We start from the raw sequence: 23,322 nt of genomic DNA, 5'->3' as shown, positions 1-23,322 counted from the left end.
GAGAGACAGAGACCCAGAGACAGGGAGACAGAGACCCAGAGAGAGAGGGAGAAACAGAGACCCAGCAAGACGGGGAGAAAAAGACCCAGAGAGAGGAAGACAGAGACCCAGAGACAGGGAGACAGAGACCCAGCAAGAGGGGGAGAGAGAGACCCAGAGAGAGAGGAAGACAGAGACCTAGAGAGAGGGAGACAGAGACCCAGAGACAGGGAGATAGAGACCCAGAGAGAGGGAGAGGGAGAGAGAGACCCAGAGAGGAGACAGAGACCCAGAGAGAGAGAGAGAGAGAGATAGGGAGAGAGGAACAGAGAGCCAGTGAAAGGAAGGGAAGCAGAGATGGTGGCAGGGGTGGGGGTGACAGCAACCTGGCAGTGTGGGAGGTGGGATGGGGCTTGGGTGCCAGAGCTGTGGGGGGCCTGGAGTCCCACCACCAACCTCTCAGCCTCACAGCCACCACCCTGCTCTCCAACCACACTGACGCCTTCTCCCATGACCCTTCCCACCCACTCTGACCTCACCAAGCAGGCACAGGTCTTCACACGCAGCCTCGCAAATCCCCAGCAGCCGGGGAGGTCACAGGCTCAGTATCCTTCTCCAAGATGAGAACACCTCGGCCCAGCGTGCCCCTGCCCTCCCCCCACCCCTGGCCACCAGCAGCTACAGTCCTCACTGGCTCTTGGGCACGTGCCTCGAGGGTAAAAGGTACAGAGAGGCAGGGTCCCACCCGTTCCACAAAGGCAGCTCCCCCAGCACTGTTGCCATGGTGACCACAATGTTTCACCGCACTGGGGACTGCTCCCAGCCCACAGGATGGAGTCGCTGGGTTCCGGCACCTCATGCTGGCCCTCAAACACTCCGGCCCCCACACTCACGTCAGCAAGCTTTCCCATGGGACAGTTCAGAGGCCCCTGAGGCTGGGCCCGCCCTGCTTCTCCCCCAGACTGCCCAAGGCTACTTCCTGGGGTTATCCCTCCTGATAAGGGGCCGTCCCTTCCAAGGCACCTGCTGTTCTCTGCCTCCCTGGGTTCCTGTGGGAGTGGAGGAAAGATAATGGCTTCTGCATGGACAAGTGGGAGAGCCCAGGAGCGGGTGCAGGGCCCCACCGCAGTGTCCCAGCAGGCCAGGACACTCAGCCACTGACAGACCCAGAGACTGGAACAGAGGAACAGAGATGGGGAGACAGAGACTCAGAAACAGAGGGACAGAGACACAGAGATGGAGACAGAGACACAGTGACAGAGACAAAGAGAGACCCAGAGACAGAGACAGGGAGACAGAGACCCAGATATGGAGACACAGAGACTCAGAAACACAGAGACTCTGAGACAGGGAGACAGAGATCCAGAGACTCACAGACGGAGACACAGACGCAGGGACAGGGAGACAGAGACCCAGAGACGGAGACACAGAGACTCAGAGACAGGGAGACACAGACCCAGAGACAGGGAGACAAAGACTCCAACCACACTGATACCTTCTCTCATGACAGAGACAGGGAGACACAGACCCAGAGACAGCGAGACAGAGACCCAGGGACAGGGAGACAGAGACCCAGAGACAGAGGGACAGGGATGCAGAAACAGAGGGACAGAGACCCAGAGACAGAGACCCAGGGACAGAAGGACAGAGACCCAGAGACAGGGAGACAGAGACCCAGGGAGAGAGGGACAGAGACTCAGAGACAGGGAGACAGAGACTGCAGCTCAGGAGCCGCCAGGGTGCAGCTGTCTGTGTCTCCCTCCTGCTTGACATGCTAGTTTTCTCCGATATCCTCACGAATCATTTCGAACAGGAACCCCGCACTCCCCCTCTGTGCTGGGAGGGCAGGCGTGCTGGGCAGGCCAGGCAGGGTCAGAGCCACCCTAACCTCGCAGCCTCCCCACCCACCCACCCTCAAGCCTCCTCCAAAAGCCCCGTGCCACTGAGGCAGACAGGGCTCGCCGTGAGCTGCGCCTGTTGGCCCAACTCACAGCGTCCTGCATGGATGCCCTCTGACTCCTGCGAAGGAGCCCTGGCCTTCCCCTTCCTCCCAGCCTCCTGATCCGGAGCCATTCCCTGCCTGTCTGTCCTTGGCTTCAGCCTGTCTGTGCCTGCTGGGTGGGGACAGAATGACAGGAGACAGGGCATCTGGGAGTGCCTAGCAGGAGGCCACTGTACCACCTGGCACCCCCAGACAGCCCCCAAGTGACAGCCAGGGACGCCAAGGCTCAGAGAGGGCAGGCAGGCAGGTTTCGGAATCCAGGATCAACTGGAAAGGACCACCACCAATGACCCCAAGGACCCAGTGAGGTGGCAGGAGACACTCCCTCCTCTCAGGCTCTGCAGGTTGACAGGTGAAGCCCACAGAGCTGGGAGCAGAAGGCTAAGGCCCGCCCACCCCCATCCTACAGTTCCCCCGCAAACCCCACTATGAAGCCAGGGCAAGCTGCGTGGCCTCCCGTTCCCTGAGCCTTGCTTAAACCTTCCCGAAGACAGGGGGTCAGAGGTGCAGTGCTTTGCAAGCTGTCATCTCAGGAGCATGGGGGCATTCTAGATGAGGAAGTGGGCTGGAGGAATGGGTGGGTGGATGATGGATGGATGTGGCCACCTCTCACCCGCTCCTCAGGGGTCACCATAAGCCCAGTGCCCTCAAGGCCAGGCTGTGATCTCCTGCCCTAATCCCAGCCTCTGACCAATGCCACCGGGAGTCCAGGATGTGTGGGGCCCTGACTGCGGCTGATGGACAGGAAGATGCTATGCATAGCGCCCCTCATCCAGGCCTTGCCCAACTCCAGCCACTTCTCAAGGCCAACAAGAAGTCCCACCATCCAGACAAAGGCCCAGAAGACAAGGGGGTGTTCAGACCCCACCTCCCTGACCAGCTGCAAGCTCTCTGCCCCCACAGCACCCCTCCCATCCTGGCTCATGTCCAGATGACAATGCTGGGGTGTCCCCATCAGAACAGCCTTCACTGACCAAGGGAACACCCAGTCTGTGCAATCTTGGCTCCTGGCCCACCTTCTGGCAGGCAGTCTCTGAAGGGGCACTGCTACCATCCCATCTTACAGATGGGGAAATCGAGGCACAGACAAGTTCAGCCACTGACCCAAAGTTATACAGTAAACAGAGAGGGGGGACACCAGGCTTGGCCAAAGGAGGCCTTCCTCAGCCAACACATGGGTGCTGGTTGGTCTCTCCCCAGCCCCAGGTGGGTGGGCCTCTGATCGTGACCATCACAGATGGGGAGACTGAGGCTCAGAGGGCTGAGACACCTCGCCAAGGCTCTGCCTGAGCTGGGAGGATGGACATGGAGCTGAACAGCAGAAAGAGCAAGACGGGCTTCTCAAGGCCGGCCCCAGGCAAGAATGTGGATTTACCCCACTAGTCCTTCAGCTACCCTGCAAGAGAGGGAACTCCACTCTGTAGATGAGGGGGCAGTGCCTGCCAGGTCCCGCTGGGAGAGCCTCGGTCTACAGCTCATCAGCCACCCCACCTCCCTGATCCCCAATTGGGCCGTTTTGGTCTTCCCTGCTCCTCACTCCATCTGCCACATCATCTGTTTCCAGCCTGTCTCCCCACAACTGAAAGGGGAACCCCATGGAAGCTGGGCAGGCAGGGTTCTGTCTCCTGCAATGTCCTGGTGCTCACCGCCATGCCTAGCATATGGCTGGAGCTCAGTCATGCTTGTCAGCTGGGTAGGTGGACAAGCAGTCAAGTGAAAGGACAGGTAGATGGATGGGTAAATGAGTGGGTGGATGGGCGAATGGTGGATGGACAGATGAATGGGTGGGTAGATGGGTGAATCGGTGGGTGGATGGGTAAATGGGTGGGTGAATGGATGGGTGAGTAGGTGGATGGAGGGGTGAATGGATGAGTGGATGGATGGGTGGCTAGATGGATGGGTGGAGAGATGGGTGGGTGGATGGATGGGTGGATGAAAGGGCGTTTGGATTGATAGGTGAGTTAATGGATGGCTGGATGGACAGATGAATGGATGGGTGGATAGCTGGGTGGGTAGATGGATGGATGGGTGAATAAATGGATGAAAGAATGGGTGGATGGGTGAATAGACAGGTGCATAGGTTGGTGGATGGGTGGATGGATGGGTCGGTGGATGGTAGATGAGTGGATTGGTGGATGGTGGGTTGGTGGGTGGATAGTGATAGGTGGGTAGATGGAAGGGTGTCTGGATGGGCAGGTGGATGGGTGGATGGATGGGTGGGCAGATGGTGGATGAGTGGATTGGTGGATGGGTGGGTGGGTTGGTAGATGGATAGTGGTAGGTGGGTGGATGCGTAGATGGAAGGGTGGCTGGATGGGCAGGTAGATGAGTTAATGGATGAGTGGATGGAAGGGCAGGTGGGTGGGTGACAGACAGGCAGATGGATGGGTGGGGGAGTAGGTGGGTGGGGGGGTAGGTGGGTGGGGGGGTAGGTGGGTGGGTGGGTGGATGAATGGGTGGGTGGATAGATGGAAGAGTGGGTAGGTTGGTGGGTGGGTGACAGACAGACAGGCAGATGGATGGGTGGGTGGGTGGGTAGGTGGGTGGGTGGATGAATGGGTGGGTGGATAGATGGAAGAGTGGGTAGGTGGGTGGGTGGGTGGATGGGTGGGTGGAAGGGCAGATGGATGGAAGAGTGGCCTGATGAAAGGGCAAGAGGATGGGTGGATGGATGGGTAGGTGGATGGATGGGTAGGTGGGTGGGTGGGTGGGTGGATGGATGGATGGAAGAGTGGACTGATGGAAGCGCAGGTGGATGGGTGGATGGATGGGTGGGTGGGTGGACAGGTGGGTGGATGGAAGGGCAGATGGATGGGTGAGTGGATGGAAGGGTGGACTGACAGAAGGGCGGGTGGATGGGTGGATAGATGGGTGGGTGGGTAGATGGAAGGATGGGTGAGTGGGTAGATGGAAGGGTGGGTGGGTGGGTAGGTGGGTAGATGGAAGGGTGGGTGGGTAGATGGATGGAAGGGTGGATTGATGGATGGGTGGGTGGGTAGATGGAAGGGTGGGTGGGTAGATGGAAGGGTGGGTGGGTAGATGGAAGGGTGGGTGGATGGGTGGGTGGAAGGGTGGACTGATGGAAGGGCGGGTGGGTGGATGGATGGATGGATGGATGGATGGATGGATGGATGGTTGGATGGGTAGGTGGGTAGATGGAAGGGTGGGTGGGTGGGTGGATGGAAGGGTGGATTGATGAAAAGATGGGTGGATGGGGGCAGGGGGGTGGATGGGTGGTTGGGTGGATGGACAGGTGGAGGTATGGACGGTCAGGTGGGTGGGTGAACTGGTGGACACAGGAGTGAACAGGTGGGTAAGGAGTGAGTGGGTGGCAGACAGATGAATGGTGGATGAAGGGTGAGTGGATGGATGGACAGATAAATCCGCGTCTTTGCGCTGGGCCTTCCCTGAAGAGCCCCTGTCTTGTTCTTCCTGCTCCACATCCATCCTCCAGGATCAGGCAGAGCCTTGGTGAGCAGTCTCAGCCCTCTAAGCCTCAGTCTCCCCATCTGCATCATAGTCATGATCATAGGGCCCACCCACTTGGGACCATGAAAAGGCCAAAAAGCACCTGTGTGCTGGCCAAGGAAGGTCTCTGCTGGCCACACCTAGTGTCCCTCTGCCTCTTGTTTACTGTGTGGCCTTGGATGAGCCCCTGAACCTCTCTGTGCCTCAACTTCCCCATCTGTAAAATGGGATGATAGCCGTGCCCCTTTTCTAGGCTGCCTGCCAACAACAGAGCCAGGAACCAGAACTGCACCACCCCAGCTGATGGTCTTGCACAAAGTGGGCGCTCCCTCAGTTCGTGGGGGCTGTTCTGATGGGGACACCCCAACACTGTGGTCCAGGTACAAGCCAGGATGGGAGGGGTGCCGTGGAGGCAGTGAGCTTGCTGCTGGCAAGGGAGGTGGGGTTTGAAGGTGAGTGGATGGGTGAGGTGGCAGGTGGATGGCTCCCAGGTGGCAGCACTGGGCTGGAGCCCAGCTCTTTTTTTTTTCTTTTTTTTTTTTCTGAGACGGAGTCTGGCTCTGTCACCCAAGCTGGAGTGCAGTGGTGCAATCTCAGCTCTCTGCAACCTCCGTCTCCCAGGTTCAAGTGATTCTCCTGCCTCAGCCTCCCGAATAGCTGGGACTACAGGCACCTGCCACCACGCCAGCTAATTTTTGTTTTTTTTTTGTTTTTTTTTTTTGAGATGGAGCCTCCCTCTGTTGCCCAGGCTGGAGTGCAGTGGCGCCATCTCTGCTCACTGCAAGCTCCGCCTCTGGGTTCATTCTCCTGCCTCAGCCTCCCGAGTAGCTGGGACTACAGGCGCCCGCCACCACGCCTGGCTAATTTTTTTTTTTTTTGTATTTTTAGTAGAGACGGGGTTTCACCGTGTTAGCCAGGATGGTCTTGATCTCCTGACCTCGTGATCCGTCCGCCTCATCCTCCCAAAGTGCTGGGATTACAGGCATGAGCCACCGCACCCAGCCAATTTTTGTATTTTTAATAGAGACGAGGTTTCACCACATTGACCAGGCTGGTCTCAAACTCTCGGCCTCAGGTGATCTGCCCGCCTTGGCCTCGCAATGTGCTGGGATTACAGGTGTGAGCCACCACACCCGGCCTGCTGGAGCCCAACTCTTATCTTAGCTCACTGCTCGTTCCTCTCCATGTGACCTCCTGGCCCGAGTCCTAGTGCATGTGATCCTTTGGGATCCACATGAAGCCTGCAGCGGGACTCTCTTGCACATCCAGTTTCTGGGCCTTTGCTCATGCTGTGCTCTGTGCTCAGTGGCCGACCCTCTTGCCTTCAGACCCTCCTCTCTCCACTGCATTTCTGCGCTCAGCCCCTCTGCTGCCTCCACCCTAGAGCCTTCTCTGCCATGGCCTTCCTCACCCTCATGGCCCAGTTGGGTGCCCATCCAGGGCTGATGAGTGGGCAGGTTTCAGCCTGAGGCTGAGGGGAGACTGCTTCTGTGACAGCCCATCCCCCAACTTGGTCCCACTGCGTTGGGCCAGGAGCAGGGACCACTTGAATGAGCAAATCCCTTCACTCTACAGTTCAGGCAAGTAGGTACATGACTGCACAGCCCCAGAGCACTGCTTGGAAACCCAGCGAAATTCCAGCACTGCTGAAATCTAGCATCTCGGGGTGGCAACATGCTGCAAGGCAGCCCACTCCACTGCCTCCACTGGCAGGACAGGTGTTGAAGCCCCAGAAGGGACAGGGCTGCCACACGGCACTGCTCATCCCTAGCAGAGCCGGGCCAGATGCAGGCACTCCACAGCTTAGCCCAGAGCCTTCCAAAGACAACACAAATTTCAGTGTCAGAGGAGGTCTGTCATGAATATCTTCATTTTTGGGGTGTTTACCATCCCTCGCCTCTTCTCATAAGGCCCCCCTGTTTTCCTCAGGAACCTCCTGTTCTCTATTCTTAGCCCCAGTGTTGGAGATCAGGCAGACCCCATTGCTGGGCTGAAAATATGGATGTGACGCAGACTGGACAGAGGCTCTGGGGCCCCTGGTCGTAGGGATTCATCCTGGGATGGGGACTTGGGACTTTGCCTTTCTGATCCAATCAGAGCCTTCCCTGGGATTTTTACTGGAGCCACCAGGATGAAGGGTCACCTTCCCAGTGGTGTTGGCGGGCTAGAGGAGTGGCAAGGTGAGGTCCCCTTTCTACCAAGTGGGCAGCACCCAGACAAGAGGAATGACAGGGCTGAAAGAAGGGAACCACAGATTCCAGCCTTCAGACCTCGCACCCCAACGTACCTAAAACCGGGTGTCTCCTTGCACTTTTTAAAATGTGAACTTCGAGTCTTTAACTGACAGCAGTGTCTTGGGTTTCTGGCTCTCCCCACCAAGAGGGGCCTCGGATGTCAGGAGCCTCAGATCCGTCCACAGCATTCCAGACGAGCCTCTGGAAAAACCGCTGTGGCCTTAACACTTTTCCAGCTGCCGCCTCTCCCTACAGTGCACACGAGCTTCCTACCCGGGCTGGGGGGCGAGGAAGCCCCGCTGAGGGCCATTCTGAGGGCGAGTGGGCGGTGGCCATCCCCAGCCGCAGCCCCGCCTGTCTGTGACAAGACAGACGGCTCCACTCCGTCCGCCACGACTCCCAGAAAAGGTCAGCAAACTGCCCGCGCCCCTGACCAATGCGAAAGTTCAGCAGCTCTAAATGCTAACAGACTGGAGGCGTGACTGAGGCTGGAACGGCAGAGGGGCCCGGTGCCATCAGCCTTGGCGAGGAAAACATCACCCGTCATCTGTGCAAGTGACTCACGTGGAGTGTAAACATTTGTGTGCTCCTGACCCCCCGCTTCACACGACAGAGAGCCACGAGGACCCGAGGAGGGGGAGCCAGAGGAGAGACCTAGAGAAGCCCTCCTGGGACAGGACGGACTTCACCAAGAAGAACGCACGCTTCCGACTCGAACCTCAGTCCTGGAAGTTTTTCAGAGAGGATGACTCAGGTTGATGGCAACAGAGAGGGTGCCTTGGGGGTCCTCTGTGGGGCTCCCCTACGTGTCTGTCACCTCACAGTCACCTTGACACTCCTTCCACCCCGCTCCGGGAAAATGTCCCGCTCTCAGCTCCAGTAACAGACGATCTGGGTGATCACATGCCTCTCTGTTCTGCCTCCTTCGGCAGACTGCCTCAAATTCTAACATCCCGTGGAGAGCAGAACTCTCCGGATATCCAGCCCAGACCGCTCCCGCCCGCCCGAGTCCGTCTTTGACCCCTGTGGAATTTCACAGTTGTGGCGTCAGTAAACATCTTCGGCCTCGATCCTCGGGTGACCCCCCTCCAGGCCTTTACAAGCCTGAAGGTCCACCCCTCAAGGTCTCCTCCAGGCCCAGCCTGTTCAATTCCGGAAGCCCTTGCCCTCGCAGGAAAGGTCTGTGATTCCCCCAAGGTGCCGGTTACTTCCTCCCGGATCACAATATTTTCAGTGTGCACCGTGGTGGTGCATACAGAGCGATTAGGCGCTCTGCTGCGCGGTGAGGGGTCTGAAATCACGCTGGACATGCACCAAAATCCGCTCTGCAGAGGAGGAATGCTAGGGAATTGCTGGCGCTGCCGTTGGAGACGAGTCCTGTGAATTCTGCGCGGCCCTCTCTGGAGAGACATGTGGAAGGGGCGGGGTGGGGGGCAGGAAGGGACTGGAGGCTGGGGTTAACAAGTGTTAAGAGAGCAGGTCCGCACAGCTGCAGAGCGGCTACCAGAGGAGGAGGGCGGGGCTGCCGGCAGCAGGAACCCAGTGGGCTTGGCCCCCACTTCCACTTCAGACAGCTGGACAGGGAGAGAGCGGCTGTCGTTTGCCGCCTTTGCTTTAACATGCAGGGCTGAGGTTTTGCTCACTCACTAAAGACAGCACATGGAAAATGGTACGGTGCCCTGGGCTCTGTAACACGCCTGTGAATTTCTGCTGCTCTGCCCACACCCTGCTGGTTCAATGAAGCGAAGAGGAAGAGGCGGATGACCCTCGGCCAGCCTGGGCATGCAGAGCTATGCCAGGAGGCTTCCCCTCCGGTATGCGTCGAAGACTGTGCGGGGTGGGGTACTCACTGGAGCTGTACTCAAGAGCGTCCACCCTGTGCCAGCAGCTGTGCCAGCACCAGGACCACCACTATAAAGAGAACCGATAAAGCCCTGCCCTTGGGGAACGCACATTCTACAGGGACATGGGTCCTCAAGCACAGAGAATGTACCGTGACGGCAGGGCGAGCAGTGGCGCCACGGCGGACACAGTGGCCAGGCCCTGAGGAGACAACACTTGAGCCGTGCAAATCGCTGGGACAGGACATTCCAGTGAGCGTGCTTCAGAGCCCAGCAGAGCCATCAGGGCTGCGGAAGCTCAGGGGCCTGGCAGGTCACATCAAGCAGCAGATTTTGTTCTGAGAGTGAGGGAGCCACTGGCAGGTGTCCGGCGGTGCAGTGAGGTGGTCTGATGCCTGCCTGAGGAGGGTCCCGCTGGCTGGAGTTGGGGATGACGCCCAGGAGGGGAAGAGCCAGGAGTGGCTCTGAGCTGGGATGGGGAGGAGACGGCAGGAGGGGCTGGCTCCAGGCTGAGGCTCGAAGGTGGAACCCACGAGAGATGCTACCCGGGGACCTCCCGGGCAGCTGCAGCCAGACTGAGGCCTTCTCTCAGGAGGAGGGACATTCCCAGGACTGGGACCCGCTGGTGGGAAGACCTGAAGCCCTCAAGGACTGTGGGAGCTCCACGTGGCACGAACCCTGATCAAGGAGAGGCATGAAGGGCTTTTCTGGAACACAGGCAGGGCTGCGAATCCCCCAGGCCAGGTGGCGTCTCCAAGTCCCTTGCTTGTTGCAGGCAATACAGCCTCGCGGGACCAAGGACAACCTGGACCTTCAGCCTGCCCAGTGAGGAGGAACCAGCCACCACTATCGGTCAACACAAGCTCAACCTCCAAGCATCCCCAAGCCTGCTCGCGCCTCTCCATCCCTCCAGGGCCCACCTTGGCTGAGGCTCCCTTGTCTCTTGCCAGAAGGATCCTTTCTTTTCTAAGACAGAGTCTTGCTCTGTCGCCCAGGCTGGAGTGCAGTGGTGGAATCTTGGCTCCTGGGTTCAATCAGGTCTCGTGCCTCAGCCTCCAGAGCAGCTGGGACTACAAGCACCCGCCACCGCGCTCAGCTAGTTTTGTCTACTTTTAGTGGAGACTGGGTCTCACTATGTTGCCCAGGCTGGTCTCTAACTCCTGACCTCAAGTGATCTACCCGCCTCGGCCTCCCAATGTGCTGGGAATACAGGCGTGAGCCACCACACTCGGCCTACAGAGGGATCCTTTCAAAACAGAAGGCTGACCGATATGCCCCTCACCCAAACCCTGCCCTGGCCCCCTGGCCCAGCCAGCCCAGAAATGACTGCACGATGTTCTCTAACTCTTGCTGGCATGTATGCGCCCCACGGGCACGACCCATCTGTCCCATGGACCCTGCATGTCCAGCACCTGGCACAGGAGGACACAGGAGACTGTGGCACCCACACAAAGGCAGAGAAAGGTGTGTAACAAATCCTGTCCACAGAGCAAAGAGCTGGGGATGCCGGGACACATGCTGCCCAGTCACCCCATGCCTTCAGTAGATCCCACCCGCTTCTTCCAGGATCCAAGGCCCCAAGTCACTGAATTATTTCTGTCTTTGTCCTCCCCCCTCATCCTCCTCTCTCTCTCCTCAGTCTCCTGTTCTCCATCTTTCTCCTCCTCTCTCCTCCTCTCTTCCTCTTCCTCCTCTTTTCCTCCTCCCTCTTCCTCCTCCTCCTTTTTCTCCTCCTCCTCTTCCTCCTCCTCCCTCTCATCTCTTCCTTCTCTTCCTCCACTCTTCCTCCTCCTGCTCTCTTCCTCCTCCAAGGCCTCTCAACACCAAATCTAAAACATCCCCTAAAACCAAAGGGTAGGTCTCTCTCTCTCTCTCACACACACACACACACACACACGCACACACGCAAATATCAGAAAAAGGAAAAAATGAAAGAGCTGGAGTGAGGAGAAAGCCTCACTTTTACAGTGTCTGAGGAGAGATGGGTGAGATAAAAAGTAATCGCTGTGGGGGAGGTGGGATGACATTCGCATGGGCTCCCTGGAGATGGTGCGATTGTGGGGGAGGGTAATAAAACCTTTCTTCCCCAGTAACTATGGACCACGACAAGGAGGCCGTCCCGGAGGGCACAGCTACCAGGTGGAAACAGTCCAGCTGTGGCGATCGCACTGTGCGATTCAGGGTGAAGTGAGCGCTCTCAGAGCAATTCCACTCCCAGAGCTCTCGGGACCTGCCAACAAGGAGGGGAGGAGACGGTGGCCTCCGTCCCAGAGAAGGGGCTCAGCTGTGAGGGGCAGATCGAGTGGCCTGGATGTGGCCTGGCCTGCAGGTCAGTGCCCCTCTTGAGCTGGCCCAGTTCCACCTGCCCCCATCCCTGCTGAGATGCTCCCGCCCCCTCCCCCGCTGAGCTCCTGCTCCCAGGCCTGCTCCTGGCCAGACCTGCCCTCTCCAGCTCACGCTGGATGTGCTTTACTCTCCTGCTGCCCCTGCTGCTGTCCCTCTCACGGCCACCAAATCATGGCACTACTGTCTTCCCAAAAGCTCAAGCTGACCCTCTCCTTTCCTTGCCTGACACACGCACGCCACATCAAGCCTTGCTGGCACCGATGATCCCCTCAAGGCCCATGCGGGCGTGGCAGGCAGGATGGCAATGTCCCCATCATGGGCGATGTCAGCACCGCCACAGTAACACTGATGAGGCACATGCGGCCTCTCCCCACTCATTTCCTCCCAGACACCCCCCACCTGGTGGGCCTAGAGCCCCATTTCCCAGATGAGGAATCTGTCACAGCCACACCCCACAAAGAGGGACCCACAGTCACCCATGGGTGTGATGAGACACCTCATGCCGTGATATCTGACCACATTTTCCAGGAGAAGGACTTGAGTCCACGTCTTGGAAGGGTCAAAATCCTCCTTCTAAAAGGGGCACGAGGTCAGGCACGCTGGCTCATGCCTGTAATCCCAGCACTTTGGGAGGCTGAGGCAGGTGTATCACCTGAGGTCAGGAGTTAGAGACCAGCCTGGCCAACATGACGAAACTCCATCTCTCCTAAAAATACAAACTAGCCAGGCGTGGTGGCGGGCGCCTGTAGTACCAGCTACTTGGGAGGCTGAGGCAGGAGAATCACTTGAACCCAGGAGGCGGAGATTGCAGTGAGCCAAGAATATGCCACTGCACTCCAGCCTGAGCAAGAGTGACATCACAAAAAATAAAATAAAAAAGAAAAGGGCAAGAGGCCAAAGGAAAGAGAACTTCCCCAAAGTAGCAAGGACCTCCTTGGAAAGCCACCTCTTCCCCCAGGTATTCCTAGCAGGAGCTGGGGGCTGGACCCTTCCAAGGCCTCTGGGCTTGGTAGAGATTATCTAGATTGTGGAGAAATCTTCGACAGGCAAAGGCCACTGAGCCAGACTGACTGTGACGAACCCACCGGGCACAGCGTCTCGGCCACAACTTTCCATGCAAACACTTTCAGCAGGCAGCAAAGTCCCTGGGCACAAAGTCCCAGCCAGCCATCACTTCTTTTTTTTGAGATGGACTCTCACTCTGTTGCCCAGGCTGGAGTGCAGTGGCACAATCTCGGCTCGTTGCAACCTCCTTCTCCCGGGTTCAAGCGATTCTCCTGCCTCAGCCTCCCGAGTAGCTGGGATTAAAGATGCCCACCACCACACCTGACTAATTTTTGTATTTTTAGTAGAGACGGGGTTTCACCATGTTGGCCAGGCTGGTCTCAAACTCCTGACCTTGTAATCCACCTGCCCCAGGCTCCCAAAGTGCTGGGATTACAGGCGTGAGCCACCACGCCCAGCCTAGCCACCACTTCTTATGCAAACGCCTGAAGCCTGCACATCCCTCACCCAGATCCCCCCATCTCACCCCCAGGAACAGCATGACTCAGCGAGCCCGGGCCCTACCCAGACATCTCCAGGAAGCGTAGGCCAAAAAGCATGGATGCCAAAGGTCCATGTCGGAGAGGCTGCGAGGCCAGAAGGTTCCTCCAAAACTCTGGTAGCCAGGTACCTCACAGTGACGGAATTTTAGCTGGGGAGGTGCAACTCCCCAGAGGGTTTGCCTCCCCTTGCAACACCCCAAGTGGCCCAGGCCTCCTTTCCCTCCAAGGAGTCTAGACCCCATGGCCCAAGCTGGGAGGAGGCCAGCTGGTGAACAAGTGTCCTTTGTGCCTGCAGCAAGGACCCCACCTCCTCTCCGTGCACCTCAGCCAGGGCAGCCCCACTCTGTCCATCCCTGAGGTTCGGCTCAGTCGTTAACGACCATCTCTACTAGGCAACGGGTTTTTTGTTGATCCCTCGAGATAGGAAGGAAGGAGAATAAGCTTTTCTCTTTCTTTTTTCCCCCTTGGTTGCAGAAGACAGAAGTTGGAACAAACAAGTTATATAACGTTGGGGGCGGTGGGGGGTGGGGGAGCGCAGTCCCTCCTGGGGACAGTTTCTTGAGTTGTGGTACCGCTGGAAGGGCCAAGGGGAAGACAGGAACTGCCCCCGCCCCTGGCCAAAAGACAAAACCTTCGTGGGACAAAAAGGCAGATGCAGGCGTTGCCTGGCAGGCTAGAAAGGCAGTCACAGAGACTAAGACCAGCCCCCAGTGCCCCCCAGCAGCCCCACAAGCCTCCCTGGAAAGGCCAAAGATCGACCTGATCCCATAGAAGGGAATTCCCACCTGCCAGACTGCAAGCCTCAGAGAGCAAGAAGTTTTTGCACACCCCCATCACTCCCTTCCTCCCTCTCTCTCGGCCACGTCTCTGGGACACTTCCTCCTGTGTCATTCATGTTCCAGGCACACAAGAGGACACAAGAGAGACAGGCGCTCCAACCTCAAGGCACTTGCAGAGGAACACAACAAATAACGTTAGGTGGTGACCAGCATGATCAAGAATATACAACAAGCATGCACCCCAGCAATTCCGCTCCTAGATGTGTACCCCAAAGGACTGAACATGAGTGTTTAGACAAAAATGTGTACACTCACGTTCATGGCAGCATGATTCATAATAGCCAAAAGGTGGAACCAATCTAAGTGTCCATCAACAGATGAATGGATAAATATGTGGTGCATCCACACAGTGGAATATTACTCAGCCATAAAAAGGAATGAAGTGCTGATTTAGGCTATAACATGCATGACCCCCAAAGCATCATGCTGAGTGAAAGAAGCCAGATTCAAAAGGCCACATAGTGTATGATTCTATTTATAAAACTTGAAAACAGATAGAGACAGACTGCAGATTGGTGATTGCCAGGGGCTGGGCAATGGAGAATAGGGGGTCAGCGCTAATGAAGATGGGGTCACCTTTTGCGGGGGACAAAGATGTTTTGGAACTGGACAGTAGTGATGGTTGCACAATTCTGTGAATATACTAAATGCCACTGAATTGTTCACTTAAAGTGGGTGAATTTTGTTATATATATTTTACCTCAAAAACAACAAAAATACAGGTTGGGCATAGTGGTTCATGCCTGTAATCCCAGCACTTTGGGAGGCTATGGCAGGAAGATCACTTGAGCCCAGGAGTTCAAGACCAGCCTGGCAACATAATGAGACCCCGTCTCGGCTGGGCACAGTGGCTCACGCCTGTAATCCCAGCACGTTGGGAGGCCAAGGTGGCCGGATAACCTGAGGTTAGGAGTTGAGACCAGCCTGACCAACATGGAGATACCACGTCTCTACTAAAAACACAAAATTAGCCAGGCATGGTGGCACATGCCTGTAATCCCAGCTACTCGGGAGGCTGAGGCAGGAGAATTGCTTGAACCTGGGAGGTGGAGGTTTCGGTGAGCCGAGATCGTGCCGTCGCACTATAGCCTGGACCACAAGAGCAAAACTCCGTCTCAAACAACAACAACAAAAAAATGAGATCCTGTCTCTATAAAATAATATATATATTTTTTTCAGACAGAGTCTGGTTCTCTCGCCCAGGTAGGAGTGCAGTAGAGCAATCTCAGTTCACTGCAACCTCTGCCTCCCAGGTTCAAGCGATTATCTTGCCTCAGCCTCCCGAGTAGCTGGGATTACAGGCACGTGCCACCAATCCTGGCTACTTTTTGTATTTTTAGTAGACAAGGGGTTTCACCAAGTTGGCCTGGCTGGCCTCAAACTCCTGACTTCAAGTGATCCACCCACCTCGGCCTCCCGAAGTCCGGGGATTACAGGTGTGAGCCACCGCGCACAGCCCAAAACAATTTTTAAAAATTAGTCAGGTGGGCCGGGCGCGGTGGCTCAAGCCTGTAATCCCAGCACTTTGGGAGGCCAAGACGGGCAGATCACGAGGTCAGGAGATCGAGACCATCCTGGCTAACACGGTGAAACCCCGTCTCCACTAAAAAATACAAAAAACTAGCCGGGCGAGGTGGTGGGTGTCTGTAGTCCCAGCTACTCGGGAGGCTGAGGCAGGAGAATGGCGTAAACCCGGGAGGCGGAGCTTGCAGTGAGCTGAGATCCGGCCACTGCACTCCAGCCTGGGCGACAGAGTAAGACTCCGTCTCAAAAAAAAAAAAAAAAAATTAGTCAGGTGGCTGGGCGCGGTGGCTCAAGCCTGTAATCCCAGCACTTTGGGAGGCCGAGACGGGCGGATCACAAGGTCAGGAGATCAAGACCATCCTGACTAATCTGGTGAAACCCCGTCTCTACTAAAAAAATACAAAAAACTAGCCGGGCGAGGTGGCGGGCGCCTGTAGTCCCAGCTACTCCGGAGGCTGAGGCAGGAGAATGGCGTGAACCCGGGAGGCGGAGCTTGCAGTGAGCTGAGATCCAGCCACTGCACTCCAGCCTGGGCGACAGAGTGAGACTCCGTCTCAAAAAAAAAAAAAATTAGTCAGGTGTGATAGTAGATGCCTGTAGTCCCAGTTACTCGGGAGGCTGAAGCAGGCGGATTGCTTAAGCCCAGGAGGTCAGAAGGCTGCAGAGAGCTATGACACTACATGCCAGCATGGGCGACAGAGTGAGACTCTGCTTCAAACCAAACCAACCAACCAAACAAAAAACCACAACAAGCTGGGCGCAGTGGCTCACGCCTGTAATCCCAGCACTTTCAGAGGCCCAGGCAGGCGGATTACCTGAGGTCAAGAGTTCCAGACCAGCCTGGCCAACATGGAGAAACCCCATCTCTACTAAAAATACAAAATTAGCCGGGCTTGGTGGCAGGTGCCTAGAATCCCAGTCACTTGGGAGGCTGAGGTAGGATAATCAGTTGCTTGAGCCCGGGAGGTGGAGATTGCAGTGATCATGCCACTGCACTCCAGCCTGGGCAACAAAAGTGAAATTCTATCTCAAACACACACACACACACACACACACACACATACACACACACAACTAGGTGACTAGAAAAAGTGTCCTGGGGACTACTTGAGCTTGCACGGTCAGGCAGGTGGCTCTGAGGAGCCAGAACCTTGGAGAGTGGAAGGATGAAGAGGAAGGAGGCGTGGGCAAGTTGAGAAAAGGAGGTGGGTCATGCACCAGGCCTGGCTGTCCTATTTGCAATAAATGAAGGAACAGACAAACAACGCTACAAAGACTCAATGTCTCAAAATGACTTTTGGGAGAATGTCTTGTACCAATCTCCCTCAAAATATGATCCATTTTCTGCATGCTCCATCTTGCCACATTAGGGGTTCTCCCCACACTGGCACCTGAGGCATGAGACACTCCTATCAGTTGCTCCAAACAGTGATTTTTCACTAGGATGGAGGAAAGGGGACAATGACAAAGATGTCTTTTAAGAAAGAGGGCCGGACGCAGTGGCTCACGCCATAATCCCAGCACTTTGGGAGTCCGAGGCGGGCAGATCACGAGGTCAAGAGATCGAGACCAGCCTGACCAACATGGAGAAACCCTATCTCTACTAAAAACACAAAAATTAGCCAGGTGTGGTGGCATGCACCTGTAATCCCAGCTACTCGGGAGGCTGAGACATGAGAATCACTTGAACCCGAGAGGTGGAGGTTACAATCAGCCGGGATCACACCACTGCACTCCAGCCTGGGTGACAAAGTGAGACTCGGTCAAAAAAAAAAAAAAAAAAAAAAAAAAAAGGCAACACAACTTAAAAATAAGCCAAAGATTTGAAAAGACACTTTACCAAAGATACGAATAGCTAAGAAGCTCATGAAAAACTGTCCAACATCATTAGTTATTAGAGAAATGCAACTTAAAACCAAAATAAGACAGGGAACAGTGGTGTGCATGCTTGTAATCCCACTTATTCCAGAGGCTGAGGCCAGAAGACTGCGTGAACCCAGGAGTTCCAGGGTGCAGTGAGCTGGGATCGCACCATCGCACTCCAGCCTGGGCGACAGAGTGAGACCTCATCTCACAAATAAATAAATAAATAAATAAATAAATAAATAAATAAAACCAAATGAAGACACCAGCATACACCTTAAGAATGGCTAAAACTAGGCCGGGCGCGGTGGCTCAAGCCTGTAATCCCAGCACTTTGGGAGGCCGAGACGGGCGGATCACGAGGTCAGAAGATCGAGACCATCCTGGCTAACACGGTGAAACCCCGTCTCTACTAAAAATACAAAAAACTAGCCGGGCGAGGTGGCAGGCGCCTGTAGTCCCAGCTACTCAGGAGGCTGAGGCAGGAGAATGGCGTAAACCTCGGAGGTGGAGCTTGCAGTGAGCTGAGATCCGGCCACTGCACTCCAACCTGGGCGACAGAGCGAGACTCGGTCTCAAAAAAAAAAAAAAAGAAAAAAAAAAGAATGGCTAAAACTAAGGACGGGCCATACCAGCTGTTAGTGAGGATGAGGAGGAGCTGGAACTCTTGAACATTGCTGGTGGGGATGCAAAATGGTATAGCCACTTTGGGAACGAGTTTGGCTGTTTCTTAAAAATTAAAACATGGCCGGGCTCGGTGGCTCACACCTGTAATCCCAGCACTTTGGGAGGCCAAAGCGGGTGGATAACCTGAGGTCAGGAGAGTTCAAGACTAGTCTGGCCAACATGGCGAAAGCCCGTCTCTACTAAAAATACAAAAATTAGCTGGGTGTGGTGGCACATACCTACAATCCCAGCTACTCAGGAGGCTGAAGCAGAAGAACAGCTTGAACCCAGAAGGCAGAGGTTGCAGTGATCCAAGATCACGCCACTGCGCTCCAGCCTGGCCAAAGAGAGAGACTCCATCTCAAAACAAACAAACAAACAAACAAACAAATATATATATATATATATAGATATATATAGATATAAAAACATAGCCAGGTGTGGTGGCTCACACCTGTAATCCCAGCACTTTGGGAGGCCAAGGTGGGAAGATTGCTTGAGCCCAGGAATTCAAGACCAGCCTGGGCAACATGGCAAGACTTTATCTCAACAAAAGCACAGAAAAAATAGCTGGGTGTGGTGGCATACACCTGTGGTACCTACCAGCTACTTAGAAGGCTGAGGTGGGAGGATCACCTGAGCCCAAGGAGGTCGAGGCTGCAGTGAGCTGTGATTGCACCACTTCACTCCAGCCTGGGCAACAGAATGAGACTCTGTCTCAAAAAAAAAAAAAAAAAAAATTTAAACACATCTACCATATGAGCTAGTCATTCCACTCTTAAGTATTTACCCAAGAGGATGAAAGTATATGTCCACACAGAGACACATACCCAGATGTTCATAGCAACTTTATTTGCAGTTGTCAAAATGGAAATAACCCAACAGTCCATCAACCAGTTAATGGATAAACTAACTGTGTCCATCCATACAATCTCGTCTGGATGGACACAGTTTGTTTATTTTCACTCCACAGTGAAAAAGAACAAACTTCTGATACAACAACACAGATGAACTTCAAAAACATTATGTTAAGGAAAGAAACCAGACGCAAAGGCCACATGTCCGATTCCATTCTTAGGAAATTTCTAGAAAAGACAAAGCTACAGAGAGTGAAAGCAGATCAGGATGTCCCCGGGGCTAGATGTTGGGGGAGCAGGGTTAATTGCAAACGAGGTTGGGGGAACTCTTTAGGTTGATGGAAGCATTCCAAAAAACTGGATTGTAGTGAAGGATGCACAACTCAGTAAATGTACTGAAACTTAATGATCTGGGTTGAGCACAGTGGGAGGCTGAAGCAGGCAGATCATTTGAGGTCAGGAGTTCAAGATCAGCCTGGCCAACATGGCAAAACCCCATTTCTACTAAAAATACAAAAATTAGCTGGGCATGGTAGCGTGCACCTGTGGTCTCAGCTACTCAGGAGGCTGAGGCAGGAGAATTGCTTGAACCCAGGAAGCAGAGGTTGCAATGAGCCAAGATCACACCACTGCACTCCAGCCTGGGCAACAGAATAACACTCTGTCTCAAAAGAAAAAAAAAAAAAAAACTTAATGAACTGACAAATTAAAATGAATGAATTAGCTGGGCACAGTAGTTCACGCCACCACTTTGGGAGGCTGAGGCGGGTGGATCACTGAGGTCAGGAGTTCAGACCAGCCTGGCCAACACTGAAACCCTGTCTCTACTTAAAAAATACAAAAATGGTCAGGCGCAGTGGCTCACACCTATAATCCCAGCACTTTGGGAGGCCGAGGCGGGCGGATCACGAGGTCAGGAGATCGAGACCATCCTGGCTAACATGGTGAAACCCCGTCTCTACTAAAAATACAAAAAATTAGCTGGGCGAGGTGGTGGGCGCCTATAGTCCCAGCTACTCGGGAGGCTGAGGCAGGAGAATGGTGTAAACCCGGGAGGCGGAGCTTGCAGTGAGCTGAGATCCGGCCACTGCACTCCAGCCTGGGCGACAGAGCGAGACTCCGTCTCAAAAAGAAATATATATATATATATATATATATATATATATATTTTTTTTTTTTTAAAGTTAGCTGGGCTTGGTGGCGGGCGCCTCTAGTCCCAGCTACTAGGGAGGCTGGGGCAGGAGAATGGCGTGAACCCGGGAGGCAGAGCTTACAGTGAGCCAAGACCACGCAACTGCACTCCAGCCTGGGCGACAGAGCGAGACTCTGACTCAAAAAACAAACAAACAAACAAAAAAATTAGCTGGGTGTGGTGGCACGCACCTGTAGTCCCAGCTACTCAGGAGGCTGAGGCAGGAGAATCCCTTGAACCTGGAAGGCAGAGGTTGCAGTGAGCCGAGATCGTGTCACTGCACTCCAGCCTGGGCGATAGAGCAAGATTCTGTCTCAATAAATAAATAAAAACAAAATGAATGAATTGTATTTCATGCAATTAATTATATCTCGATAAAGCTGTTTATAAAAAAGAGCCATGCCCAGCATGGTGGCTCACATCTGTAACCTCAACACTTAGTGAGGAGTAAGGCAAGAAGATTGCTTGAGCCCAGGAGTTTGAGACCAGCCTGGGCAACAGAGCAAGACCTGGTCTTTACAAAAAATGTAACAATTAGCCAAGTGTGGTGGTGCACACCTGTAGTCCCAGCTACTCCGGAGGCTGAGGTGGGAGGATCACCTGAGTCCAGGAGTTTCAGGCTGCAGTGAGTCTTGATGGTGTCACTGCACTCCAGCCTATATGCCTGGGTGACAGAGCGAGACCAGGTTTCAAAAAAAAAGAAAAAAAAAGCCCTAGCCCCAGGTTATCCCACTCCAGTGCCCAAGGCAGGGACCTGGGGTTCACTGTCCCTCTTCCCTGTCCCTTACTTGCCAACTCATACCCAATTTTCAAGCCCTGGCCACTCCCTGAATATCTCTGAAAATCCTCTGATATCTCCTGACTCCCTACGGCAGGACAATCTTGCCCGACACATACCCCAGAAGGCTGGTCACCCCTCTGGACACAAACCTCCTGGGTTCCCCACGGCCCCTCTGGCAGACCAGACTCAATGCCCACAGACCTAAGTCTCAACGTGCCACTCAGCATCCTCAGGAACAGGCAGGGCCTTTGCCTCCTCTGTGCCCTGGCCCAGCCATCCCTCCTCCCTTCCTCACCCATCCCATGCATGTTCCATTCAGTACCAAATCACACAGCCAGGTCATCAGGCCATTCCCTCCAGCACCAGCCCAGAGGTCCAAAACTCCACAGCACATAAGTATCAATAACTTCATCATTTATCATGTTGACTGAAATTATTGGCTCCTGGAAGCTCACCAACAAGAAAAAGCCTGAATTTCCTCCTTGGCCTGACCCGGGTGGCAGGCTAGAGGAGGAGCTGGGGTGGGAGGGTCTGGCTTTGCCCAATAGGAAAGGAGCAGGAGATCACACTCCCTAAGGCAGGTGTTCTTTCCCTTAGACAATCCAATACAATGCATGCACGCACATATCATTAGTTACTGATGATAACTAATTGTCATGCAAACCTTGAGGTTCAAGCAATCCATGTTAGGACTGGGCCATGGGGAAAGAGGGCCTCCCTCTGACAAAAGGGGTGAATTCTGTCCCCTTGTTTGAGGGCAAGACCTTTCTATAAGTCCTTTAGCCTGTTGGGGATGTGGATTTGGACCCCCATGGGGATGGAAGGGATGAGAACCAAAGAAGAACCCTCTTTATGTTCTTTATAAACCCCTGGAGTTCTCTCATCCACCTCAGGTTCCCTAGACCCACCCCAGCCCCTCAGGGGCCTTGGCACCCCCAGGCCCTTTCAGCTTCCCCATCTCAGGCTCCCAGATTCACCTGAGTCCCCCCACCGAGAGCCTCCCACAGTCTCCACTCCTCCCAGGGCCCCTCAGCACGCTCTCAGGACCACCTTTAGCCACCTCGGGGCCCTTCGGCACCTCCCAGGAAGCCTTGGGCCTTAGCCCCTTCCTCAGAGCCCCCAAGACACCTCACCACCCTCAGACTGGCCATGGCCCCGGCTCAGGCCCTCTCTGCTGCCCAGGCCCTTTGGCATCCCCAGTTGCCCCACGGCCCATCACAGTCAGGAGCCCCTCGGTTTCCCTTCAGACCCCCAGGATTCTCAGGTACCTAGGGTCGCCTGCAGACGCCTCGAGCCAGCCCCGCTCCAGCTACCTCCTCAGTAGCCCTCGGCTCCTCCAGTACCCCACGGCCCCGTGAAGTCCAAATTCTCAGCGAAAGACCCTCGAGCCGTGCCAGGCCTCCCCTCAACCCCTAAGGACGCCCAAGACTGCCCACAGGTGCCCTGGGCTCCAAGACAGGTGCAGGTCTATCCTGCGGGCCGGGTCTCACCTGTTCGGGCGCTCGGGGCCGGGGCCCGCGCCGAAAGCGCCTCCGCCACCAGCACCGCCGCCGCTACCGCCGGACTCCGCCATCTTTCCCCCGCCGTCGCGCGTTCGAGTGACGGGAGCCGCGCGCGCAGGCCCGGGAAACCGAGACGCGGGGGGCGGGGCGGGGCCAGGTCTGTGGAGGGGCGGGGCCGGGACCAGAAACCACGGATTGGGGCGGGCCCGGAACCAGAGGGGCGTGGTCTACGGAGCGCCGGGGCGGGCCTGGGATAAAGGGAGGGGCCTGCTATGCAGGGGGCGGGTCAAGGGCGGGGCCTAGGCTAGGGGTGCGGGATTGGGGCGGGGCCCTGGCGTGAGGGGCGGAACCAAGTCTGAAACGGAGGCCGTTCTGAGCTGAGAGGGCGTGCTGTCTGTGGATAGGTGGGGCCGGGGCGGAGCCAGGACAAGTAGGTGCGGGATGGGGTTGGTCCCTGGGCTGAGGAGCGGGGCGGGGTCTGAAGAAGGGGCAGGCCCAGGGCAAGAGGAGGAGGGACAAGGGTCCGGCTTGCGGAGGAGGCGGGGCGCAGGATGAAGGGCGGGGCCAGGTCTGAGAAGGGACAAGGTGGAGGTTAGGAATGCAGTGGGGGCGTGGTCGGGGAGGTAGATAGGAGAAGATGGGTCTGAGGATGGGACGGGTCTGGGCAGGAGAGGGGAGGAA

At 55.5% G+C, this 23,322-nt stretch overlaps 1 protein-coding gene across 6 annotated transcripts in view; it reads right to left on the bottom strand.

The window, feature by feature from the left end:
• LOC105485808 (kelch like family member 26) overlaps positions 1-22,753 on the bottom strand; it is a 34,974-nt gene extending 12,221 nt beyond the window's left edge. For 2 of the 6 annotated variants that reach the window (XM_071087550.1, XM_011748350.3), the window contains exon 1: positions 22,630-22,753. In XM_071087550.1, coding sequence (XP_070943651.1) covers positions 22,630-22,712 — 83 coding nt within the window. In that variant the 5' untranslated portion in view covers positions 22,713-22,753. Of the gene's footprint in view, positions 1-513; positions 1,830-22,629 lie in introns of those variants that run through there. The other 4 variants (XM_071087551.1, XM_024795159.2, XM_071087552.1 and 1 more) reach the window with 3 other exon arrangements.
• Between the last annotated feature and the right edge of the window lie 569 nt (positions 22,754-23,322).

The sequence above is a fragment of the Macaca nemestrina genome, chromosome 20, assembly GCF_043159975.1.
Source record: "Macaca nemestrina isolate mMacNem1 chromosome 20, mMacNem.hap1, whole genome shotgun sequence".
In the NCBI taxonomy this organism is placed as follows: domain Eukaryota; kingdom Metazoa; phylum Chordata; class Mammalia; order Primates; family Cercopithecidae; genus Macaca; species Macaca nemestrina.
The sequence above is the reverse complement of the archived record's forward strand: the minus strand, read 5'-3'. Positions and strand labels throughout refer to the sequence as shown.